Source organism: Crotalus tigris, unplaced genomic scaffold, assembly GCF_016545835.1.
Source record: "Crotalus tigris isolate CLP2741 ecotype Arizona unplaced genomic scaffold, ASM1654583v1 scf7180000019319.38250, whole genome shotgun sequence".
NCBI classification, from domain to species: Eukaryota; Metazoa; Chordata; class Lepidosauria; order Squamata; family Viperidae; genus Crotalus; species Crotalus tigris.
Window position 1 is genome coordinate 1 of NW_024097485.1, and position 25748 is coordinate 25748.

The 25748-nt window shown below is 43.7% G+C and overlaps 2 protein-coding genes across 3 annotated transcripts; one reads left to right on the plus strand and one right to left on the minus strand.

Annotated features, from left to right (window-relative positions):
• Nucleotides 1–146: 146 nt before the first annotated feature.
• LOC120316254 (inositol 1,4,5-triphosphate receptor associated 2-like) lies at nucleotides 147–13190 on the plus strand (the record flags this gene model as incomplete). The annotated part of the gene is made up of 10 exons (XM_039361620.1): nucleotides 147–287; nucleotides 2085–2216; nucleotides 3921–4068; nucleotides 6514–6551; nucleotides 8861–8938; nucleotides 9030–9091; nucleotides 9411–9512; nucleotides 10980–11081; nucleotides 12276–12563; nucleotides 12649–13190. Coding segments are annotated over 9 exons (1047 nt in total), but the record flags the coding sequence as incomplete, so codon positions are not given.
• Nucleotides 13166–23728, minus strand: LOC120316256 (dynein intermediate chain CFAP94, axonemal-like). Of its 2 annotated transcripts, none has more exons than XM_039361622.1 (6): nucleotides 22583–23728; nucleotides 20107–20257; nucleotides 18544–18758; nucleotides 17559–17729; nucleotides 16302–16415; nucleotides 13166–13479 (listed from the first exon to the last, which is right to left on the minus strand). In XM_039361622.1, the coding sequence occupies exons 1-6, from the start codon at nucleotides 22787–22789 to the stop codon at nucleotides 13201–13203; spliced, it is 1137 nt and encodes a 378-aa protein (XP_039217556.1). In that variant the 5' UTR covers nucleotides 22790–23728; the 3' UTR covers nucleotides 13166–13200. The 2 variants fall into 2 exon arrangements, with proteins under 2 accessions (XP_039217556.1, XP_039217555.1); XM_039361621.1 differs by having other exon boundaries at nucleotides 22559–23725.
• Nucleotides 23729–25748: the final 2020 nt, after the last annotated feature.

Consider the following 25748-nt stretch of genomic DNA (forward strand, 5'->3'; position numbering starts at 1 on the left):
TTTACTATACTTTACTTTACTTTACTTTAACTTTAACTTTAACTTTAACTTTACTTTTTAATTTTAATTTTTATTTTTGCACAGAGAGAGATGAGTCAACTGGTAATCTGCCTAGTAAGGATGTCTGCTCCTCTTCTGTTTTCCAGGCAGAATTCCTACGGCTGTCTCTGGGATTCAAATGTGATCTCTTTACTTTAGAGAAGAGAGTCAGGCTTGAAGAACGATCTCGGGATCTTGCGGAAGGGAGCCTGAGGAAAGAAATTGCCGGTGCTTTGAAACTACTTGACGTAAGAAGGAGGAAGATGGGTTCTGTCCTAGACATCTATTGCTTCAGAGGGTGAAGGCAGACTTAACCTCTAGATCAGTTTTTTTCTCAGCTTTGGCCATTCTGGGAGAGTAAAGGATAGCAGCAAATGTCCTGTATCTAAGCCTGAAGCAGAGGGACCCAAAGCAGTGGTTCTCAACTTTTTTAATGCCGCGACCCCCAACTGGTCGTAAGTCGAGGACTACTCAACCGGTCGTAAGTCGAGGACTACTCAACTGGTGCAGCACCGTTTGCAGAATGGGATTTTGGCGGGCTCAGCAGGGCAGAGACAGTCTGGACAATTCCTATTGGCTTTTGAAAGCCAATAGAATTAGACTCTATTCAAGAGAGTCTATTCTATTGGCTTTCAAAAGCCAATAGAATAAAAGGGAGTAGCCCAGCTAAGGAAAAGGAGGAAAAAATGGCGGACTGCGTTGTTTGGCAACCCCCGTGAAATGGTCGTTCGATCCCAAATGGGGTCCTGACCCACAGGTGGAGAAGCACTGACCCAAAGGAAGCTGATTCTCCCAAGGATAGTAAGAGCTAGTGTGGGATATGTCTGTGAAGATTCTCAATCATCCAGGTAATAGTTATCCCAAAGATGCTTTTTCATGAGGCAACTGGACTCTCTTGTTTTTCTTTGAAGACGTTTTGCTTCTCATCCAAGAAGCTTCTTCAGCTCTGACTGGATGGTGGGGAATGGAAGGATTTATATTCCTTGCAGACAGCTGATCATATACATTCTTTTAGCGAGTTGATGATGCTACCTGGAGGCTTATCTGTGTCTTCAGGGTCACCTGAGTGGTGCAAATGGTTGTGTGAAGCCTTCTTGGAACTGTTGAAAGGACTGTGTTGTGGATTGGAGATTAGTGTAGGACAGGGGTCTTCAAACCTGGCCCTTTTATGACTTGTGGACTTCAACTCCCAGAATTCCTCAGCCAAGCACGCTGGCTGAGGAATTCTGGGAGTTGAAGTCCACAAGTCATAAAAGGGCCAAGTTTGAAGACCTCTGGTGTAGGATAACGGTGAAGGTCTTGGACTAACAAAAGGAAAACTTGGCCTCTAATGTCTAGAACAGGGGTAGGCCACCTTGGCTCTTTTATGACTCGTGGACTTCAACTCCCAGAATTCCTGAGCCAGCCATGCTGAGGGGAAAAGGGGAGGTTTCCATGCTTAGCCATGCTGGCTCAGGAATTCTGAGAGTTGAAGTCCACGAGTCATAAAAGAGCCAAGGTTGCCTACCCCTGGTCTAGAAAGTCCCTTGAGGCATTGGGCTAATCCTTGTCTCTCAGCCCAAGAACCACTGTGGTGTAATAGTGTTGGACTAGCACAGGGGTAGGCAACCTTGGCTCTTTTATGACTCGTGGACTTCAACTCCCAGAATTCCTGAGCCAGGCTTCAGCCCCATAAGCTCTGGGCCAGTCGTGCTCTCTGAGCCCAACCTGACCTAGAGAATGGTGATAAAACAAAAGAGATCTCTACAGTACATTCTGTTCTGAAAAGAATAGAACGCCTATTAATCTATATTGCTTTGCAGATGTGGTTATGCAAATTTCTAGCCACAGACAAAGAGATTTCTCTGTGCCGTATGTGGGCGGGCTTATTGATACGAACGGCAATTATACTCCTATTGAAAACAAAAGTTTCAAAAATCATTTGTAGGGCTAAAAACCTAAAAGAGAGAGCTGGCCAGAGGTTGTCCCATTCATTATTTTCATTTGTATAAACCACAATGCTTGTCTTGTTTTTTGCATGCACACACTGGCTGTTTCTTCTTCAGTCTTTAGCCTCTCTGAGTGAAGATAATCAGGTGCTGGAGATAGTTACTAAGCTGCAGAAGAGTTTGGACCTGCTGGATCAGCATGCCACCAGAATTGCTAGCAAAGCAGAAATGCTGGGAGCTGTTCATCAGGTAGGTGGACTGATCCAAAATTGTGAAGAATGAAAAAGGTCTTAATAACAACAACAACAACAACAATAATAATAATAATAATAATAATAAAGTTGGAAGGGATCTTGGAGGTCATCTAGTCCAACCCCCTGCTCAGGCAGGAAGCCCTATACCATTTCGGACAAATGGCTGTCCAGTCTCTTCTTAAAAACTTCCAGTGTTGGAGCATCTACTGCTTCTGGAGGCAGGTTGTTCCACTGGTTAATTGTTCTAACTGTCAGGAAGTTTCTCCTTAGTTCTAGGTTGCTTCTCTCCTTGATTAGTTTCCCTCCGTTGCTTCTTGTCCTGCCTTCAAGCGCCTTGGAGAATAGCTTGACTGCCTCTTCTTTGTGGCAGCCCCTGAGACATTGGAACACTGCTATCATGTCACCCCTCGTCCTTCTCTTCATTAGACTAGACATACCCAATTCCAGCAACCGTTCCTTATACGTCACACAATCTATAAAGGCATGTATTCCTCTGAGTGTCCTCTGTATTATGTTGATGATAGTTTTAATCCTGATCTACTAGGAAAGTCCAAGCATTATTGTGAGACGTTACAGAAGTATAGTAAAGCTATTGTTCAAGAATTTTAAATACTAGACTTGGTCTAATGTAATTGGGAAGTTCTGGAGATGAATAGAAGCACCATGTCTTACAATATTTTAGTTGATCTTTTACGCTGTGAGGCTTTTCATCTTACCCAAAACGCCCTGCAACTTAAAATGTTCTATAGAACATTTAGCCTGAAGAATCCTTTTGGCATCTCAAAACCTTATTTTTCTGAAGTTTGAAAAGGATGAGCTGCTTATTGTAATACCTGTTCCTCCAAGACAATATTCAAATCATGTGTTCCGAGCTTTTAGAGAATCGCTTTTAGCATTACTGATCCAGCAGTAATTCTTGATTTGTAGAAAAGATGGTACATACAATGTGGAATTTGCCAGTCTTTCACTGAGTTACACACTCTGTTCTTTGAGCAAAATAGGAAGTGCTTCCTTCTTATTCATGCATGATAAGGAGAGGAACAGGAACTGTTTAGTACAGGGGTCTTCAAACTTGGCCCTTTTATGACTTGTGGACTTCAACTCCCAGAATTCCTCAGCCCATGTGCCTGGCTGAGGAATTCTGGGAGTTGGTCCACAAGTCATAAAAGGGCCAAGTTGGAAGACCCCTTGTTCTAGTAAGTGACTGGCACAAAACTCCTGCTTCTACATACCTTACCACCATACTCTTTTCCTTGAAAATTACATGGCAATCAGCCCAACCATTGGCCCACCATCCCCGCCATCAAAGGCATCTGTGGCTAGAGAATCCAGTAGACCATCATAAATCACCACTAGCGTCACGGTAGAGTCCAATACTTGTTGAGTTTATTTCAACTCTTAGATACTTGAATTTTATTCTTTCCTGTCCTCTTAAGGTCATCCTTAAGTCTCCACAATTTAGCCAATTTGACTTTTACATCTTCTCGACCTTCTCTAGAATCCCAGGCTTTGCAGAATTTGAAAAATAACAGAGCACGTGGGATGGCTTTGGTACCAAGCCTTTGAATTCTTTCACCGAAAATAAGATGGGCCACTTGATGTAGGATCATGCTTATGCCCACTTTTTTCCCCACCCCCAACAAAACAATCGGTGGAGTCTCCAGTTGGCTTCTGTCCTTCCCTACCTTTTCTTCCTTAGGAAAGCCGGGTCAGTAAGGCAGTAGAAGTGATGATTCAGCACGTGGAAAACTTAAAGCGTACATACGCAAGAGAGCACGCAGAACTGGAAGAGCTGAAGGAGCTATTACTCCAGAATGAGAAGTCTTTCAGCTCTCCGGGGGACCGAGGTAACAGCCAAGTTTGACGTTGACTGAAATGATGGCTACATCATCTTTCCCGCCTTTTCTCTCCAGTGCAAGATTGGTGGCTAGGGACTTCTGGGAGTGGAAGTCCTCAAGTCTTAAAGTTGGCAAGTTTGGAGACTCTCGGTCTAAACGATCAGACACTGAGTAGGATGACTACATGTGAAAGTGCACTTGTACAAGGGGTTGTGCATGGCCTAGGCTCAAATCAGACAGTGGTGGTTCTCAACCTTTTTAATGCCACGACCCCCAACCGGTCGAGGACTACTCAACCGGTCGTAAGTCGAGGACTACTCAACTGGTGCAGCACCGTTTGCAGAATGGGACTTTTGGCGGGCTCAGCAGGGCAGAGACAGCCTGGACAATTCCTATTGGCTTTTGAAAGCCAATAGAATTAGACTCTATTCAAGAGAGTCTATTCTATTGGCTTTCAAAAGCCAATAGAATAAAAGGGAGTAGCCCAGCTAAGGAAAGGGGGAAAAAAATATGGCGGACTGCGTTGTTTGGCGACCCCCGTGAAATGGTCGTTCGACCCCAAATGGGGTCCCGACTCACAGGTTGAGGACCACTGAGCTAGTCCCTTTATTACGTGATCATGCTGGGCCTTTTCTATGAAACACAGCCCCATCCATCAACCCAACTTAGTTCATTTCGACTGGGGCTAAGGGAAAGGGGTCTTTGTGCTTCCTAATACGGGTTTTATTTTTCTGATTTGTAACTCCAGACCCGCCTGCAGGGTAGGGTCAAAACAGCCACAAGCATGCAATCAAAACCCCACCTCTTTTAATGCATCTTGTCCATAAAAAGGGGTGAGGTTTCAGTCACAGTTTGTAGCCATCCTCTTGACCTTCCCTTTGCCAAGCCTCTTGGACCTACATCTTCCTTACCTGGCGGGTTCCTCTGTTCATGGGGAGCTTCTTGATAGACCTGGTGTTGGATGTCTATGGAGAGTCTCAATCATCCAGATCAGGGTTGTCCCAAAGGTGCTTTTTTTTCAAAAGGCAACAGGACTTTGTTTTTCCTTGAAGACATGTCACTTCCCATGTGGGAAGCTAGTAATAGTAGTAAAGTTGGAAGGGACCTTGGAGGTCATCTAGTCCAACCCCCTGCTCAGGCAGGAAACCCTACACCATTTCGGACAAATGGCTGTCCAGTCTCTTCTAAAAACTTCCAGTGTTGGAGCATTTACTGCTTCTGGAGGCAAGCTGTTCCACTGATTAATTGTTCTCACTGTCAGGAAGTTTCTCCTTAGTTCTAGGTTGCTTCTCTCCTTGATTAGTTTCCACCCGTTGCTTCTTGTCCTGCCTTCAGGTGCTTTGGAAAATAGCTTAATTCTCTCTTCTTTATGGCACCCCTGAGATATTGGAATACTGCTATCATGTCCCCTCTTGTCCTTCTCTTCGTTAAACTAGACATACCCAATTCTAGCAACCGTTCCTTATATGTTTTAGCCTCCAGTCCCCTAATCATCTTTGTTGCTCTTCTCTGTACTCTTTCTAGAGTCTCAACATCTTTTTTACATCGTGGTGACCAAAACTGGATGCAGCATTCCAAGTGTGGCCTTACCAAGGCATTGTAAAGTGGTATTAACATTTCACGTGATCTTGATTCTATCCCTCTGTTAATGCAGCCTAGCACTGTGTTGGCCTTTTTGGCAGCTGCAGCACACTGCTGGCTCATATTTAGGTGATTGTCTACTAGGACTCCGAGGTCCCTCTCACAGTTACTACTATTGAGCATGGTGCCACCTATGCTGTACGTGTGCATTTGGTTTTTCTTGCCTAAATGTAGAACCTTGCTTTTTTCACCATTGAATTTCATTTTGTTAGTTAGTGCCCAGTGTTCAGGTCTGTCCAGATCCTTCTGAACTGAAGCTTCTTCATTTCTGACTGAACGGTGGAGGATAGGAGGATTTATATTCCTGGCAGTCCTCTGGTCGTTAGTACTCTCTCTGAGGATCATTGAAGCCACTTGGAGAGTTCTCTGTGCTGACGACCAGATGAACTGCCAGGAATATAAATCCTCCTGTCCTCCACCGTTCAGTCAGAACTGAAGAAGCTTCCCGGATGGGAAGTGACATGTCTTAAGGGAAAAACAATGTCCAGTTGCCTTTTGAAAAAGCACCTCTGGGACAACTGGTGTTGGAGGATGCTGCCTTGAGGCAGGTGTCATGGTTTGTGGCTGATCTTCAAATCTATTGCTCTTCACTCGCCATGCCAGAAAGAGGCATCCAAGGAAAGGCAAACAAATGAACATGAGCTCAGCCATAAAGAGGTGAGCCCACTCTGGTTATCTTCTCCAAACCAATTCAACCCCCTAAATCCAGACTAAGCTACAGAGATCACTGTCCTACCAATCCCTCTTCTAGTTTTATTGAAGCCATTGCTTCCTTGATTAATGCACCTTCTTCCATTTCTCTTGCACTTCCAGACGACTCTTCAATTAGAAAACTCTCTGGTTCTCTCAAGGTACCCTTGTTACAAGCGTCTTGCTTTCTGCACACTCTTCTGTGTTGCGCCCTGCCTTCCGATTGCGATGCTTTTGAGCAATTCTTGCAGTTTCTTTTTCTCCCCCCCCCTTTTTGCAGCCTCGCAACATGCATAAACCGACTCCTGAAATTTCCAATTACATCCCTGAAAATCGGCACCATTTTCTTGCGTAATGCCTTGAACTTGTACTGTTTTGTAGCCAGGTCTTTTCAATTCCAGTCTCTTTGGTTTTTGTTTTTAGTTTTGTTTTGTTTTTCCAAATTGCTCCTCTTAGTGTTGAACAGAATTCTGTAATGGTGGTCTTTCTAGAGCAGGGGTAGGCAACCTTGGCTCTTTTATGACTCGTGGACCAACTCCCAGAATTCCAGAACCAGCATGAGGGAACTACGGCCCCCTCATGACTCGTAGACTTCAACTCCTAGAATTCCTGAGCCAGCATGGCTCAGCTTGGAAACTCCATTTCTCTCAGCATGGCTGGCTCAGGAATTCTGGGAGTTGAAGTCCACGAGTCGTAAAAGAGCCAAGGTTGCCTACCCCTGTTCTAGAGTGTTGATTATGAGTTGGACGATAGAAGTATTGTAACTGCAATTAATGTGTGGTCAAAACCCAAGAACAGTGACCACGGTTTTCAAGGAATCACAAAACCAAATTCCTAGCTGGGAACTTGGTATTTTTTTTACCTTGTTTTCTGCATAGCACATTGAGGTAAATTGACAAATATAAAATGGTACACAAACAGTCTGTGCAGATTGGACAGCAACACCCCAATCAAAAGCCCCCAAAGCCACACACAACCAGGCACCATGTGAATACCACACACAGAATAGCCCAAAGCATACACCCTGCTAGAGAGAAATTCCCTGAGGATGGGCTCCCGCACGAGTTGGAAAGCTTGGAAGACCAACTCAGATTGGATCTTGCAATTGAGAAACATCCCCTTTAACTGACTTCACTAAGATCAGAACTAAATTGGTGTTTTGGGGAAAGAAAGGAAGATGTGCTAAATAATTTGACCTGTAGGATTTTGAAAAAACTATATATTTGTTAACCAGGAAATTCAAGTTAGTTCGTAAGTATTTTTTTAAAAAAATCAAGGAAAGTGTCTGTGCATTGCTTTAGCCTTTTATCTGTGCTATTTGTTCATTTGCCAACCAGTTCCTAGCCTAAAATCTCTCTCCAAAATCAATCTTAAGCATGAACAAAATTACAGCTTGAATTACAAATATTGACTCTGTGAGTCAAATTACAAATATCCCTAATAACTGAGTTTCTGCAGCAGTTAGGATAATCTCATGTGTAATACATATGTATGAACCAGTGGAGTTTCTTAACAAAATTGAAATAATGAATATATGGTAGTCTGAACCATATATTTCTTTGGAAATTGTTAAATATTTGTAACATTTTATCTGCATTTGATCATTAGTTGCTTCTGGTACGTTTGTTGATGGAAAAATGCAGATCACATTTCATTAAATAGCTGCTGAGGAACTGGATGGACAATGTAATCCTTTACTTAGCTAAAATCTGTGGATCTTCTTCTCTTTTGATGCTCCCACTAACTAGTGTGGTATGTTGCTTCAATTGTTTGCTTAGATGCCATTCTTTACAACAGGGGGTCCCCAACCCCTGGGCTGTGGACCAGTACCAATCCTTAGCCTGTTAGGATCTGGGTTGCACAAACAAGTGAATTTTATCTGTGCACGCGTGGAATCTAGGTAGCACAAAAAGCCACAATCACTGCTTTATATGGTCCAGATACGTGGATCGCTGCTTTATATGACCCAGATGAGTGAAGTTCCTATGCACGAAAGACCCCCCTATGTGTTCTTCTATCTCTTTTTATTTGTACTATTGATAATAATAAGAGAGGCTGGAAATGGAAAGTGGAGCTGGGCCCAGGATTTGAGCTTTTGTGGTATTTCCTGTTCAGTGATGAGTACCCGTTTGTGAGATCAGCGATGAATTCCATGCTGACTTCTTAAATCAGCGATGAATTCCATGCTGACTTCTTAAATCTGTTTAGAACACTTTTTCAACCTTGTCCATTGTGGGCTGGGTGGACTGCAACTGCCAGAATTAAGCCCCCAGCCAGCACCACCGGTCCTTGGTGCCCACCATTCTGGTAGTTGAAGCCCACCCCTCTTAAAGATGCCAGGGTTGACAAACATCGGTTTAGAAGTTCTGCTTTGTTCATGCAAGTCCCACCTTTTGCACAGCAGACCCGCAGGACTCCGCCAGGATATGCAATACCTAACTGATCAAATAGTATTTCTTGTTTTATGTAGCCTTCATCACTACGCAGAGTTAGCACTGCACCCTTGCCTAGGAACAGTAATGGAAATGCAATCACTTTTTTGCAACTGGTATGTAGGTGTTTTTCCAGAATTGACTGTTCCTTACTTTAAAAGTATTGGCTGCATGTAAATAATGACCTCTCCCCATTCCTTTACAAAGGCTCAGATGAATGAAACGGACGGAAACAACCGGAATGAAAAATTCAACAGGCGCTTGAGTTGGTACGTATGACACTGTGTATTTGTATATGTGTGCACCCATAAGCGCACACATTCCATCTCCAAAATCTTACTGTTTATTGAATACACTGCGTGGTAATGTCGAAGCAAAACTAACTCTGAGGTTCCAACATCAATTTGTAGACTTAAACAATAATTTTCCCAGCCAAACGCCCAACGTCTTACATAGTCCATTTGAACAATGAACTGTTATAAGTCGAGGACTACCTGTATTTGGGGGGGGGGGTGGAGGAATATTTAATTTTAAAAAGCAATCAAGATTTCTTTTTAAAGAAGGCCCATTTGGTTCCCCTGCCTTTAGGAGTCTAAAAGGAACCAAACCAAGAGAAAAACGGCCATCGCTGCAACGATTCATTAGCTCAACTTCCTGGACAGAATCGGAGGAAGAACAGCCTGAATTAGAGTGAGTCTCATTTTTCCTCCTGGTGCCCCAAAGAAGGAAGCTTTTCCCTAGAAGCCACTAATTTCTCTAAGCATAGAAGGAAGCAGGACGAGAAGCAACGGATGGAAACTAGTCAAGGAGAGAAGCAACGTAGAACTAAGGAGAAACTTCCTGACAGTTAGAACAATTAACCAGTGGAACAGCCTGCCTCCAGAAGCAGTGAATGCTCCAACATTGGAAGTTTTTAAGAAGAGACTGGACAGCCATTTGTCTGAAATGGTATAGATATACCTGAGAAAGGAGTTGGACTAGAAGACCTCCAAGGTCCCATTCTATTCTATTCTATTCTATTCTATTCTATTCTATTCTATTCTATTCTATTCTTAAATTCCATATTCTATTCTTAAATTCCATATTCTATTCTATTTTCTATTATTAAATTTCATATTTATATTCTATTCTATTCTTAAATTCCATATTCTATTCTATTTTCTATTATTAAATTTCATATTTATATTCTATTCTATTCCATTCCATTCCATTCCATTCCATTCCATTCCTTACCATACCATATTTTCTATTCTATTCTATTCTGTTGTATTCTATTCTATTCTATTCTTAAATTCCATATTCTATTCTTAAATTCCATATTCTATTCTATTTTCTATTATTAAATTTCATATTTATATTCTATTCTATTCCATTCCATTCTATTCCATTCCATTCCATTCCTTACCATACCATATTTTCTATTCTATTCTATTCTGTTGTATTCTATTCTATTCTATTCTTAAATTCCATATTCTATTCTTAAATTCCATATTCTATTCTATTTTCTATTATTAAATTTCATATTTATATTCTATTCTTAAATTCCATATTCTATTCTATTCTATTCTTAAATTCCATATTCTATTCTTAAATTCCATATTCTATTCTATTTTCTATTATTAAATTTCATATTTATATTCTATTCTATTCTTAAATTCCATATTCTATTCTATTTTCTATTATTAAATTTCATATTTATATTCTATTCTATTCTTAAATTCCATATTCTATTCTATTCTTTGTTCTATGTGGTTAAAGAATAAGGCAGGTGAATGTTGACTCTGGTATCAGTCAAGAACAGGGGTCTTCAAACATGGCCCTTTTATGACTTGTGGACTCCAACTCCCAGAATCCCTGAGCCAGCATGCCTGGCTCAGGAATTCTGGGAGTTGAAGTCCACAAGTCATAAAAGGGCCACGTTTGAAGATCCCTGTTCTAGGCAATGGGTGGGGAACCTTGGCCCTTTTATGACTTGTGGACTTCAACTCCCAGAATTCCTCAGCCAGGCATGCTGGCTCAGGAATTCTGGGAGTTAAAATCCATACTTCTTAAAGCATGCCAGACTAGGGAATTCTGGGAGTTGGTGTCCCTTGATGTCAAAAAGCATTCTGGAGGAGCAGGGGCTTTTTAAAACATCCTCTAAATCACCCCTTACAGGGCTGCTCTTCAGGAATCGGCAGCTCCAGAGATCCAGGGAAGCAAAGCACGAAAGCTGAGCGAAAAGGAAAGCAACACAACTAAAGGGGGGCTACGCTCGCTGTAAGTATAGCAAGAAAGCAAACAAGACAAAAATGCTTTGTGGGGAATGTGGGAAAGACATTGGGAAATTATAATTTGTTGAATTTGATGCAGTAGCAGTGATTTAGCGGCATGCCTTTGGTGCTGGAGTGCTGGAAAGCTGACTGGGAGCATCCATGCATAGGACTTCAAAAAAAATGTTCCCAGAAGTTCTGTTAGCATTTTTTTTTTTTTTGTGAAGCCGAAAGATTATAAATGAAGAATCAGAATAGAGCTGAAAGGGACCTTGGAGGTCTTCTAGTCCAGCCCTCTCCTCCAGCAGGAGACACTATACCAGGGGTCTTCAAACTTGGCCCTTTTATGACTTGCGGACTTCAACTCCCAGAATTCCTCAGCCAGCCTCCATTTTGTTTGTTAGATTTAAGACAGAGGTCTTCAAACTTGGCCCTTTTAGGACTTGCGGACTTCAACTCCCAGAATTCCTCAGCCAGCCTCCATTTTGTTTGTTAGATTTAAGACAGGGGTCTTCAAACTTGGCCCTTTTAGGACTTGCGGACTTCAACTCCCAGAATTCCTCAGCCAGCCTCCATTTTGTTTGTTAGATTTAAGACAGGGGTCTTCAAACTTGGCCCTTTTAGGACTTGCGGACTTCAACTCCCAGAATTCCTCAGCCAGGCACGTCATAAAAGGACCAAGTTTGAAGACCCTTGCTCTAGAGGCTCTTGACTGATGGGTATAAAGACAGCTGTGGAAGAGTTTGGGATGAAGTCAGCTAGTTCAGGATGGCAGGAGTTTTGTGCCAGCCACTTACTAGAACAGGGGTCTTCAAACTTGGCCCTTTTGTGACTTGTGGACCAACTCCCAGAATTCCTCAGCCAGGCATGCTGGCTGAGGAATTCTGGGAGTTGAAGTCCACAAGTCACAAAAGGGCCAAGTTTGAAGACCCCTGGCCTATACCATTTCAGGCCGTCCAATCTCTTCTTAAAACCTCCAGTGATGGAGCACCCACAACTTCTGAAGGCAAGCCGTTCCACAGATTAATTGTCCTCGCTGTTAGCACCCTCCAGTGTTTCCTCTTACCTGTTTATTTTTCCCTGAAGAAATTCAGATTTTTGTAGCGCGTGTCCATGTATTGGAGTGTGTGAATTGCCACTGAAGGTAGACCTTGGATGAAAGACCCCATGTCTACTTTTCCATGTCTTTTTTCTTCTGCAGATGTACGAGAGTATTTTCGTGGGCCTCTTCTCTTAGGACTTCCTTCTCCGGGATTAGCAGAGCCCTCTATGTCTCTCTCGTTGCAGTTGTGTTCTTTGCCATCCTGGTGACTTTTTTCATGGGGTTCTCCTTCCATCAATCTGTGGAAGCCGCTCCTGATGGCACCGGGACCGCTTGGACCTCAGTACAGAAATTCTTGTGGCCATACACACGTCTTCTCCACCATGGACCACCGCCTGTATAGTTCAGCAGTATTCAGAATGGATTTTTCTAATGCAGGTTTTCTCAGTCTTTAACAACTCTAAGGTGGGTGGACTTCAACTCCCAGAATTCCCCAGCCAGCATGGCTGGCTGAGGAATTCTGGGAGTTGAGGTCCACCCACCTTCGAGCTGCCAAAGTTGAAAATACACTCATTTTTATAGTGCCTGTTCAGCATGTAGTCTTAAATTGAATAATCGAGCAGACGGATGAAGCAATTTAGGTTTATGACATTTTAAATTTCTGAAGGCCGGGAAAAATGCAACGTTAATGCATCGTCTTAACATTTCTGTTAATAATTTAGGACCACGTCATTCAGAAACAAGATACGATTCAGTCTTTTCCGGCCAAGCGAGTCGATCTTCTGAATGATTGCAACTAATTTTTTTTTTTAATTTCGTCAGTCTCTTCTCTCCTCCCCCCCCCCCCCACACACCCATCCCGCCCCAAAAATCTCACCAAAGAGCTTACAGAAACAAGACGTATTTTTTTTAAAAAAAAAAATTCAGGGCACGTAGTCTATCCATAAAAAGCTTACGGATATTTATTTTATTTTTCTTTTCTATTAAAAAAAAAGAGAGACGTCTGAAGTGTGATTTCTCCCACCTCTAATTGACTGGAGTGTCTTATGAACTCAATAAAGTTTCTTAAGCAGCTTTTGGCGTGTTAGGAGTATGTCAGCACCCTGGTGGCAAGGAGCATTTGGTACACGGCATCGATGAACAGGTAGTTGCTCTGTCTGACCCGGTCCATTGCCGCTGTGCTCCCCGCATCTTTCAGGAGATGATAGAGAGTGGAGTGGAATTCGGAGCCTTCCGCAATGTTCTTGGAGAAAGCGTCGCTGTCTTCGTCGATGGCAAGCTTCTGAGCTCTTTGGCCGTTGAACATGTAAAGAGCCCACGCGTCTTCTTGGATCTGTTCTTCTTCGGTCAGATGTTCACAGGCCTGCAGTTGGGCGGGAGAAAGAGAGAGAGAGTGGACCCCTCACCAGAATTCTGTCGATGGGGTCCCCGGTGCTCTCTGAGCTTGGTTGTTTTCTTGCAGACGTTGCATTACCCAACTAGGAAACGTCATCAGAGCTTGGCGCTCTCTTTTACAAGGGAAGGATCCCTGGCGGCGCAGCGGTCAGAATGCAGCATTGCAGGCTAGCTCCCCGCTCACTGCCAGGAATTTGATTCCCTTCGATCCTGAAGGGGCTCAAGGTTGACTCAGATTTCCATCCTTCCGAGGTGGGTAAAATGAGGACCCGGATTGTTGGGGGCAATAGGCTGACTCTGTGAAGCGCTTAGAGAGGGCTGTAAAGCAGTGTGAAGTGGTATATAAGTCTAAGTGCTATTGCGAGGGAGGGAGGGAGGGAGGGAGGGAGGAAGGAGATTAAAAATGTAGGGAGGGAGGGAGGAAGGAAGGAGATAAATGAGGAAGGAAGGAAATAAAAAATGGAGGGAAGAAGGAAGGAGATAAAAATGGAGGGAGGAAGGAAGGAGATAAAAATGGGAGGGAGGAAGGAAGGAAGGAGATAAAAGGGAGAGGGAGGGAGGAAGGAGTTAAAAAATGGAAGGAGAGGGAGGGAGGAAGGAGATAAAAATGGAGGGAGGAAGGAAGGAGATAAAAGGGAGGGAGGAAGGAAGGAGATAAAAGGAGAGGGAGGGAGGAAGGAGATAAAAATGGAGGGAGGAAGGAAGATAAAAAAGGGAGGGAGTAAGGAAGGAGATAAAAGGAGAGGAAGGAAGGAGATAAAAAATGGAGGGAGGAAGGAAAGACTTGGAGGAAGGAAGGAGATAGAAAATGGGAGGGAGGGAGGGAGGAGATAAAAGGAAGGAAGGAGGGAGGGAGGAGATAAAAATGGGAGGGAGGAAGGAAGGAAGGAGATAAAGGAGAGGGAGGAAGGAAGGAGATAAAAAATGGAAGGAGAGGGAGGGAGGAAGGAGATAAAAATGGAGGGAGGAAGGAGATAAAAGGGAGGGAGGGAGGAGGGAAGGAGATAAAAGGAGGGAGGAAGGAAGGAGATAAAAATGGAGGGAGGAAGGAGATAAAAATGGAGGGAGGAAGGAAGGATAAAAGGGAGGGAGGGAGGAGGGAAGGAGATAAAAGGAGGGAGGAAGGAAGGAGATAAAAATGGAGGGAGGAAGGAAGATAAAGGGAGGGAGTAAGGAAGGAGATAAAAGGAGAGGAAGGAAGGAAATAAAAAATGGAGGAAGGAAGGAAAGAGATGGAGGAAGGAAGGAGATAGAAAATGGGAGGGAGGGAGGGAGGGAGGAGATAAAAGGGAGGAAGGAAGGGAGGGAGGAGATAAAAATGGGAGGGAGGGAGGAAGGAGATAAAAGGGAGAGGGAGGAAGGAAGGAGATAAAAAATGGAAGGAGGAAGGAAGGACATGGAGGGAGGGAGGGAGGGAGGAGATAGAAAATGGGAGGGAGGGAGGAAGGAAGGAGATAAAAGGGAGGGAGGGAGGAAGGAAGGAGATAAAAGGAGGGAGAAGGAGGAAGGAAGGAGATAGAAATGGAGGGAGGAAGGAAGGAGATAGGGAGGGAGGGAGGGAGATAAAAAGGAGGGAGGGAGGAAGGAAGGAGATAAAAGGAGGGAGAGGAAGGAAGGAGATAAAAGAGGGAGGAAGATAAGGGAAGGAGAGGGAGGAAGGAAATAAAAAATGAGGGAGGGAGGGAGGATAGAAGAGGGAGGGGGAAGGAGATTAAAAAAGGGATGGAGGAAGGAGGGAGTTAAAAAATGAGGGAGGAAGGAAGGAGATAAAAGGGAGAGAGAGGAAGGAAATAAAAAAGGATGGAAGAGGGGGGAGGGAAGAAGATTAAAAGGGGGGGAAGGAAGAAGGAGGGAGTTAAAAAATGAGGGAGGGAGGGAGGAAGGAAAAGGAAGTAAAATGGGGACCCAGATTGTTGGGGGCAATAGGCTGACACCGTAAACCGCTCAGAGAGGACTGTAAAGGCACTATGAAGTGGTACAGAAGTCTTAAGTTGCAGGATCCAATCTGGATCGGTCACCAGGAGCAGAGTTTTTTTGTCTTCTAAGCTTTCGGACCCGTGTTGAAGCCCATCTTCAGGGAACTTCTCTCTAGCCTTTATAAGTCCTAAGTGCTATTGCTATTGCTTCTAACGCTCATGACGTTGCCTAGATGGGTCATGAAACGTCTGCAAGAAAACAGCCACGCTCAGAGCGCACCAAGGATCCCTCACTTCAACCCTGAGCTACAAATATTATCCTTTAGTCGCGTCTGAAGGAACTGTTGGGCTTCTTCAACTGTTTTCAAAATGAAAGAGTATAATGGGCAAAGCTGAATGTTTCCTGGCAAAATTGACACGCAACACACACGCAAACAGGCAGAGCTTCAGTTGTGTTGTCATAGCCACCAGCAGGTCCTCTTGGACTTGAGCACTTAGGATCCAAGGACTCTCTGTATCATCTAAACCAGGCTTTGCAGAAATCCCTGGTTGCTTGACTGGCTTTATCGCTGGTTTTTGTGGGGGACTTTAGCGATGTGAATGATTGGGGATATTTTGATTGGTTTTGACCTTCTGTATGCCACCCAAAGTCACCTCTAGGAGGTGGACAGTCAAACATCAATGCTGGCTGTGGAATTCTGGGAGTTGAAGTCCACAAGCCTTCAAATTGTCAAGGTTGAGAAACACTGGTGTAGAAGATACCATGGAGCAATGCCAGGGAGACTGCAGGGACAGAGTGGGGCCTTGGAGCCGGCTCTGCTTATACCTAACGGGGAGACTAGGCAGGGTTTGTGGTATCGCCACTTACACCCACCTTAAAAACCAGATTATTCTCTCCACTCTTCAGATTCCATTTGCTCCAGCCAAAGGCAAAAGAGGTGGCAACAAGAGACATTTGCTGATAAACCATGATTTCTGCCAACAGCGTCTGTAAAAAAGTAGATGAAAATATCCAAAGTCAATTGCGAAGGAAACTTGGCACAGGAACAAGGCCCAAGGCCCTGATTTCTCTCTCTTGATGCTGATCTATCTATCTATCTATCTATCTATCTATCTATCTATCTATCTATCTATCTATCTATCTATCTATCTACCTATCTACCTACCTACCTACCTACCTATCATCTTCCTCTGTCTATCCTCTCTATCATATCTGTCGATCATCTATCATCCATATCTGTGTGTGTATCTATCTATCTATCTATCTATCTATCTATCTATCTATCTATCTATCTATATCATCTATATCATTTGTCTATATCATCCATCATCCATCTATCTCCCTCTATCTATCCTCTCTATCATCATGTTAATCATCTATTATCCATATCGTCTGTCTGTTTGTCTCTGTCTGTCTGTCTGTCTGTCTGTCTGTCTGTCTGTCTATCTATCTATCTATCTATCTATCTATCTATCTATCTATCTATCTATCTATTATCATCCTATATAATTTGTCTATATCAGGGGTGTCAAGCTGACAATGTCACGTGATGTGTCACGACATATTGTGACTTTTTTGCTATTGCCGGCACTGGAGTCGGCACGGTTTTGCTATGATGCATCAGGCTTGAGGGCCGGCAGTTTGACACTCCTGGTCTATGTCATCTGATCTATCTATCGGATGGATGGATGGATAGATGGATAGATTTGAAGATGATGTATCTATCATCTAACAATCATCTGATAGCTAGATGATGGTAGCGATAGATTAGAAGGAGATAGATGATAAACAGACAGGCAGACAGACGGACAGATAGAACTGAAAATATTCTAATTATCCTCTCTATATATTGTGCAGAGTCCACAAGTCTTAAATTTGCCAAGGTTGGACACTCCTGGTATAGGTGAAGGACTTTTAAGACTTGTGGACTTAAGACACTTCCACGCTAGAGACTTCCATGTTGGCTGAGGAATTCTGGGAGTTGAAGTCCACAAGTCTTAAATTGCCAAGCTTACATGCTCCTGCACTAAACCAGGGTAGACAACCCCGAATGACTGCATTCACACATTCTTACCCAAACAGAACACATGAAATGAGGAAATGACAGAAATCCATTTCCCGGCTGCTTACTTTTTTGTTCACGCTGACATACTTTGAGGAGTATTCAGCGGGGAAGATGTTCATGCCGGCTCTCTTCAGGAGCATCAAGAGGGCCATGGGCGTCATCCATTTTTCTCTCAGCCCCATAAGCAGGTCAGAATCTTCGACTGTAGCCACAGAATAGATCATACATTGACTTTCCTGCCTCAGAAAAACAGAAGAGCCGCTAAACAGTTGTTTCATTCTTTCCTAAGCAGTGAGTAAATAGTCCTCGACTTACGACCACAATTGAGCCCAAAAATGAGACGTTAAGTCAGGGTAGGCAACCTTGGCTCTTTTATGACTCGTGGACTTCGACTCCCAGAATTCCTGAGCCAGCATGGCTCAGTTTGGAAACCTCTCCCTTTCCCCTCAGCATGGCTGGCTCAGGAATTCTGGGAGTTGAAGTCCACCAGTCATAAAAGAGCCAAGGTTACCTATCTCTGGCCTAGGCCTAGGCTTCTTTATGACTTGTGGACTTCAACTCCCAGAATTCCTGAGCCATCATGGCTCAGCTTGGAAACCTCTCCCTTTCCCCTCAGCATGGCTGGCTCAGGAATTCTGGGAGTTGAAGTCCACGAGTCATAAAAGGGCCAAGGTTGCCTACCCCTGCATTAAGTGAATTTTGCTCCATTTTATGACCTGTCTTGCCACAGTTGTTAAGTGAATCACTGCAGTTCTTAAGTTAGCAACACGGTGGTTAAGTGAATCTGGCCTCCCCATTGACTTTGCTTGTCAGAAAACCGCAAAAGGAGATCACATGATCCCGGGACACTGTGACTTGTCGTAAATATGAATCAGTGGCCAAGCGTCTGGATTGTGATGGGGATGCAGCAAGGGTCGTAAGTGTGGAAAACAGTCATCAGTCACTTTTTTCCAGTGCTGTTGTAACTTTGAACGGTCACTAAATGAACAGTTGCAAGTTGAGGACTACCTGCATCCACACCGCAGATCTGCCGGTTGTTTTCCCACCTACCTTGATGTGGATCTGGACCTCAGCAAAGGTGGTGAGGATGGTAAAAATAGCTCGGTCGGGGCCTACAGGCTGGAGCTCCCAGGCTTGATACGGCATATTGAGGTGAGCATCCTGAAGCAACGTGACAGTGAAGAAGCCATTCATCCTAAAGGAGACCTCCTTCTCCTTCATGCTGTAGACCACCTCCCCAATGTCATCAGTCCTCCAGTATTTATCTTGTACAGGGAAGAAAAGGAAGAAAGACTGCATTCGTTCCACACAGCTCTTTAAATTGGTTATAGCTGCCCTGTTCCAATGGACTTCATACTTAAATCATAACACCGTCAATTTGTAAAAACAATTTTTACGACACGCAAACACTGCGGGTTTATTTATTTTTATTTATTTATTTATGAGATTTATATACCGCTTTAAGTGCAAGCACTCTCTAAGCGGTGTACACCAGTAAGCAATGTATATATATATATATTTACATTGCCCCCCAACAATCTGGGTCCTCATTTTACCTACCCCGGAAGGATGGAAGGCTGAGTCAACCTTGAGCCGGTGAGATTTGAACCACTGACCTGCTGAACACAGTCAGCTAAAGTGGCCTGCAGTACTGCACTCTAACTGCTGCGCCACCTCGGCTCTTGACCTCACAGAAAGGGCTGGACAAGGGTCCCAAAATAGAGCTATTAAATAATCCCCATAAAAAGAATGCTTAAAAAAAGAACAGAAGAGGATTTTTTTTTTTTAAAGGTGGAGAGTAACATTCTGGAGATGAATGGAGGATGAAATGAATTCATGTCTCGGGACAAAATGTTAAAAAAGTACAACAACGAACAAATGTAAAGTGAGAAGAGTAGAGTTTTGGTAGCTCAGAATTCGTTCTTTTGCTAAGTGGGTTTTGCTGCATTTTACGGCCTTTCTTGCCACAGTTGTTAAGTGAATCGCTGGAGTTGTTAAGTCAGTAACACAATTGTTAAGTGAATCTGGCTTCCTCATAAACTTTGCTCGTCGGAAGATTGCAAAAGAGGATCACGTGACACCAAGACACTACAACCGTCACAAATGTGAGTCAGTTCCCAAGCATCTGAATTTTGATCACGTGACCCTGGGGACGCTGCAACGGTCGTAAGTGTGAAAAACGGTCATAAGTCATATAAATAAAATTAAATAAATAAATAAGTCACTTTTTCAGTGCCACTGTAACTTTGAACAGCCACTAAATCAGTGGTTCTCAACCTTTCTGATGCCGCGACCCCATAATACAGTTCCCCATGTTGTGGTGACCCCCAACCACTTATACATCACTGGGTGCCAGGGGCGTGGCCAAAGAAAAGGGGGGGGGGAAATGGCGGACAGCCTTGTTTGGCGACCCCCGTGAAATGGTCGTTCGACCCCAAATGGGGTCCCGACCCACAGGTTGAGAACCACTGCACTAAATGGACTGCTATCCGTCAAGGACTGCCTGTAAAATATTTCTACCAGTTTTCTTCTCCAGATATCCATCACTAGCACAGGAAAGTGGACATTCAAATCTAGCTCATTCTTGCAGTAGTTGTTAGAAGCGTATTATACCTTGATTATCCCACCTCGCTATCAGTGGCTCTTCAAAATAAATCACGGAATCAGTCAGATGGATCGTGATCCCCACCGTCACGGCTGAGTTGTCTTCAGATTCCTCACATGTCGCAGTGTAGGGGTAAGTCTCTAATCCTGTATCCAAGATCTTCAAGCAAGGAATGAAGAAAATTTAGCTGTTTTATAGAAATAACCCAACTCACCTCTCTCCCTGAGTTGAAATCATATGATGAACGATTGAGGGAAGTAGGTATGTCTATTCCAGGGGTAGGCAACCTTGGTTCTTTTATGACTCGTGGACTTCAACTCCCAGAATTCCTGAGTCAGCATGGCTCAGCTTGGAAACCTCTCCCTTTCCCCTCAGCATGGCTGGCTCAGGAATTCTGGGAGTTGAAGTCCACAAGTCATAAAAGAGCCAAGGCTGCCTACCCGTGGACTAGGACTACCAGTTTCTGATAATCTACTCCTGTCAGGCTTAATAGACTAGGCCAGGGGTAGGCAACCTGGGCTCTTTTATGACTCGTAGACTCCAACTCCCAGAATTCCTGAGCCAGCATGGCTCAGCTTGGAAACCTCTCCCTTTCCCCTCAGCATGGCTGGCTCAGGAATTCTGGGAGTTGAAGTCCACGAGTCATAAAAGAGCCAAGGTTGCCTACCCCCGGTCTAGTCTAACGAAGAGAAGAACTAGGGAGGATGTGATAGCAGTCTTCCAATATTTGAGGAGCTGTCACGAAGAAGAGGGAGACCACCTATTGTTCTCCAAAGCACCCAAGGGCAGCATGGATCACTCAAGAGAGATCTAACCTAGAACTAAGGAGAATTTTTTTTGACAATGTGAACAATTAGTGGAACGGCTTATCTCCAGTAGTTGTGGGTGCTCCATCACTGGATATTTTTGAGAAAAGGCTGGATGGCCATCTGTCCGGAATGGTATAGGGCAGGGGTCCCCAACCCCTGATCCGTGGACCAGGGGCACAGCATGCCAACAACCGCTCCGTATAAACAAGCAAAGCCCCATCCGTGGGATGCAGTCAGCACACAAAACCACCCACTCTCCTGTCTGTGGAAAAACCTTTCTCCACGGAACCAGTCCTGGTGCCCAAAAGGTTGGGGACCTCTGGTATAGGGTTCCCTACCATGAGCAGGGCGTTGGACGAGAAGATCTCCACAGCCCCTTCCAACTTTATTATTCTATGTTCCAAGGTAGATCTCTGCCCAGCTCAGTTACGCATTAAGTAATAATGTTCCTGAATTTTCTTTTACCAACAGTGAAAAGATTATTCCAACAGTGCACGACCATTGTTTCTAACATGCTTCTAACCATTGTTAACATTCACTATTGCAAATGTTCTTCTTTAAAGAATTGAATCCTAGTTAGCGGAAGACATTTTTTATCTATCTGACTGCCTTCTATATGCTCACCTGCCACTTTACTTGCCTGCTAGTTGAATCATTCCTACAGTTTTTAAATTGCTGCCAATCAAAGCTATGTTAAAAAAAAAAATGGGGAAAAACCCACCATGCACCATGCATTTATTTTTGCAAATGCATATCCAAATGCGTATCTATTCCTAAATTTTATAGATAATGCCTCCTACTTGTTTCTTTTATCTTTATAGTTAGAAAAGTGGGCATGCCTCGAAAGAAAGGACTGGATTGCAGTTGCTTGCAACACTTGTTTTCCAAGAAAGCTGATGCAAAGTGGTCAAAAAAAGTCAAGAGGGTGCTGGCAACTCTGGGGATTGAAGCTCCATCCTCTTTTCATGGAAAACACAAGTAAAAATGAGGTGGGGCTTTGATTGCTCTGTGGTGGACCTTTCTTACTTTTTTGACCTGCCTCTGCAGACACTCTACAGCTAGAGTAGAGAGACCAGGGAATCTGATTCCACAGACACACTGGTCTCCTTCCAGCACACCCTTAAGGATCCCAGTATGAGAGAGCTTGCATGTTCCATAAGGTTTAATGAATTAGAAATTTCATTGCTTGCTAAAGAATACACCACAGGAATACAGGAAAGAAGGGAGGGAGGGAGGGAGGGAGGGAGGGAGGGAGGAAGGAAGGAAGGAAGGAAGGAGAAAGGGAGGAGGAAGGAAGGAAGGAAGGAAGGAAGGAAGGTGGGAGGGAGGAAGGAGGGAGAAAGAAAGAATGAAAGAAAGAAAGGAGGGAAGGAAGAAAGGAGGGAAGGGAGGGAGGAAGAAAGGAAGGAAAGAAGGAAGGAAAGAAAGAAAGAAAGAAAGAAAGAGTGAGTGAGTGAGAGAGAGAGAGAGGAAGGAAGGAAGGGAAAGAAAAAGAAAAAGAGAGAAAGAGAAAGAAAGAAAAAAGAAAGAAAAAGAAAGAGGAAGGAAGGAAGGAAGGAAGGAAGGAAGGAAGAAAGAAAGAAAGAAAGAAAGAAAGAAAGAAAGAAAGAAAGAAAGAAAGAAAGAAAGAAAGAAAGAAAAAGACCATTACTTCCACGATGGTCCATCCTTTGACCTGTTTGGCTTGAGGCGGGAGCTTCAGCAAATCACAGTGATAGACGCCTCCCACTGGCATGAACTGGTGTAAATCCACCGTGTAATCTTCCAGGATATCCAACTCACTGATATCAAAGAGCCGCAGGGCTGAAACATGAGCTGGAAAAGGACAGACAGGCGGGAGGTTTTTAGTTTGTCTGTACCGTAATTCTAAACTGCCCTTCATTTTTCAGCTGAAAAGCAAGCCCCTTCCCTTTACAGATCGGCTTGCCAAGGCCTGGCAACACAGAATGTAAAGTTAAAGCATGCAGAGCTTACTCCGCTAATCATTGCTGGGGTGGTGCTCCTCTCCATTTCAAGGGCCGCTGAGTCAGCGCTGTCCAAAGACCTTTCTGCGGCCATGGGGCCAACATGACCTCACGGAGCGCTATTACCTTCCCACCAAAGTGATAGCTATTTACCTACTTGCATTTGCATGCTTTCAAACTGCTAGGCCGGCAGGAGCTCGTCAGAGTAATGCACTCACCGTAGAAGAACTAGAAAAATACTGCCAAGATTTAGTGGGGAGGGGATGTCCTTTCAGTTACTCCTTCCACATCAGTGATTCAAGGCTAGCCAATCTTTTCACCCTTCCCCTCAATTCCAGATTCCAACACAAACAGGAAGTGGCACAGCCATGGCCAGTCCAGCACAAGAGTGGGACACAAGCCCAAAATGCACCTGTCCCACCCCATCCTGGTTTGCTCTTCCTTCCACAATGCAGCCTGCCTTCCGCAGGCCCACCGGGACTCGCCATGAGCTCGGCACAGCTTTGGAAAGAAGGTGTAGGAGAAGGACAAGCAGAGCCTGGTGGGTGGATTTAAGAGAGTAATCAGCCTAGAATCCTTAAGTTCCCACAAATGATCCAAGTCCAGACCCTCTTGAATTCTGTTAATTCTTATTTAGCACCAATTTAATGCTGATCATTAGATGACTATATTGTTGGGTATATGTTTGAGCAATAAATCAGCTTGACTAGAGCAAAGCATGGTCCTGATTCTTCACACCTGAGAGAAGGCACCAATTCCCTTCAGGAAGTAGGGTGGCTAATTTAGTCCCTGACATTCTTGCTTATCTTCTGCATTATTGGTTCTTTGGTTGTAGTCAAAGTTTGGATTTGGGCACCTAAACTGGCATCTTGATCTTTTATGTTAGGTCTTATTTTATCACAATTTGAAAGAATGGTTTCGTGTATTGCTTTCAACATGGAAAGAATCTGTTCCTGGTCTTCATCCATCTCTTTCACGTGTTTATAAATAGTCTTTCTAGTAAAAAGTTGTTTGTCAATTTTATAGTCCAAGGTATTTCAACATCTCATATAGTGACCAATAGTCCTCAAGTAAAGAGATAGGAAAACAATTTCTCACATATAACTCTGAAAGACTGACATTCTTGCTTAACAACCACCCAGGATTTGCTTAATAAAGATAACCAAAATCGCTGGATTTAGTGTCGTTAAGCGAGGCAATCGTGTGATTTTATTTTATTTTTTTTTGTATCTCTATACCCTACAATAAAAGTCTCTGCATTTCCAGACTGGCAGAGGTAGAAGACCTGGTTCACGTCCTATTTGATTATTGCCTGTATGATGAGAGACAGTTATCTCGGTCTACATACCAAACGAATGACCCATTGGGATCCCCATACCAAAACAACTTACCTTACGTGCAGCCCCAATCTGAAAATAACATTTAACACTGTGCGGTACTTAAGCAAAATGGTTCAGTTGGGATCTGCATATGTGGGACAGATTGGGGTAGATTGCAGGAGTGACACCGAAATATAATTTTATCGTATTTTATCTATATCTTAAATTATTATATTCTATTCCCATTTCATTTTAGACTGCGTTTTATACCAATTTAATTTTTGTTGTTGTTAGTTGCGAAGTCATGTCCGACCCATCGCGACCCCATGGACAATGTTCCTCCAGGCCTTCCTGTCCTCTACCATCTTCTGGAGTCCATTTAAGCTCACGCCTATGGCTTCAGTGACTCCATCCAGCCACCTCATTCTCCGTTGTCCCCTTCTTTCTATTGCCCTCAATCTTTCCCAGCATTAGGCCCTTCTCCAGTGAGTCCTTCCTTCTCATTAGGTGGCCAAAGTATTTGAGTTTCAACTTCAGGATCTGGGTTTCTAAAGAGCAGTCGGGGTTGATCTCCTCTAGGACTGACCGGTTTGATCGCCTTGCAGTCCAGGGGACTCGTAGGAGTCTTCTCCAGCACCATAGTTCAAAGGCCTCAATTCTTTGGCCCTCAGCCTTTCTTATGGTTCAACTTTCACAGCCATAATTGCAACTGGGAAAATCATGGCCTTGATTATACTGCAACTGGGAAAACCATGGCCTTGATTATACTTGACTATATATATATGTAGGTCTTTAGTTATTCGGGTTTTCTCCCGCGTAAAATTGGAAGTGTCTTGGCGACGTTTCGACGAAGTCCCATTCGTCATCTTCAGGCTGGTGTTTTCAGCTTTGTGCTTCGAGGTATGTATATATATATACATACCGTATTTTTATAACCATTAAGGACATACATGTAAATATACATGTACAATAAAATTTCATTTTATTTTATTCCAATTCCATTTTAAATTGTATTTTATCCTATTCCATTTTACATAGCTTTTGTCGAATGTTAGTCATAATTTGTTTCTGGAACTTTGCACTTGGATATGGCCCAAGGGCTAATTAACCCATCAATCAAATATATATATATATATATATATATATGTTTTCTGAGGTTTTCGCGGGTATTTGTATGTAGGTCTTTGGTTGTTCGGGTTTTCTCCCACGTAAAGTTGGAAGTGTCTTGGCGACGTTTCGACGAAGTCCCATTCGTCATCTTCAGGCTGGTGTTTTCAGCTTCGTGCTTCGAGCAGCAATGTGTGGTCTTAGCTGTTTCTTCCTTTTAACTGCCAGTGGGGGTATGAACTGATTGGGTGGGAGCTTGGCTGTGTTCTGATTGGGTGGAGGTGTGTTCTGATTGGTTAGGGGCTTGGCTGTGCTCTGATTGGCTGGGGGGTTGGCTGTGCTCTGATTGGCTGGGGGGTTGGCTGTGCTCTGATTGGCTGGGGGAGTGTTCTGTTTGGTTGTGCTCAGGTTAGTCTGAGTTGCAGAGGGATTCAAGATTTTGGGCTGCCCT

What these genes read in the sequence shown, in the direction of transcription:
- LOC120316256 (XM_039361621.1), bottom strand. Translation starts at nt 22,789, where the DNA reads ATGAAGGGCAGTTTAGAATTACGGTACAGACAAACTAAAAACCTCCCG. An exon ending in AAGGATGGACCATCGTGGAA is followed by an intron (nt 20,258 to 22,558) that starts GTAATGGTCTTT and finishes CCTTGCTTGAAG; the next exon opens with ATCTTGGATACAGGATTAGA. An exon ending in AGCGAGGTGGGATAATCAAG is followed by an intron (nt 18,759 to 20,106) that starts GTATAATACGCT and finishes TCCCTGTACAAG; the next exon opens with ATAAATACTGGAGGACTGAT.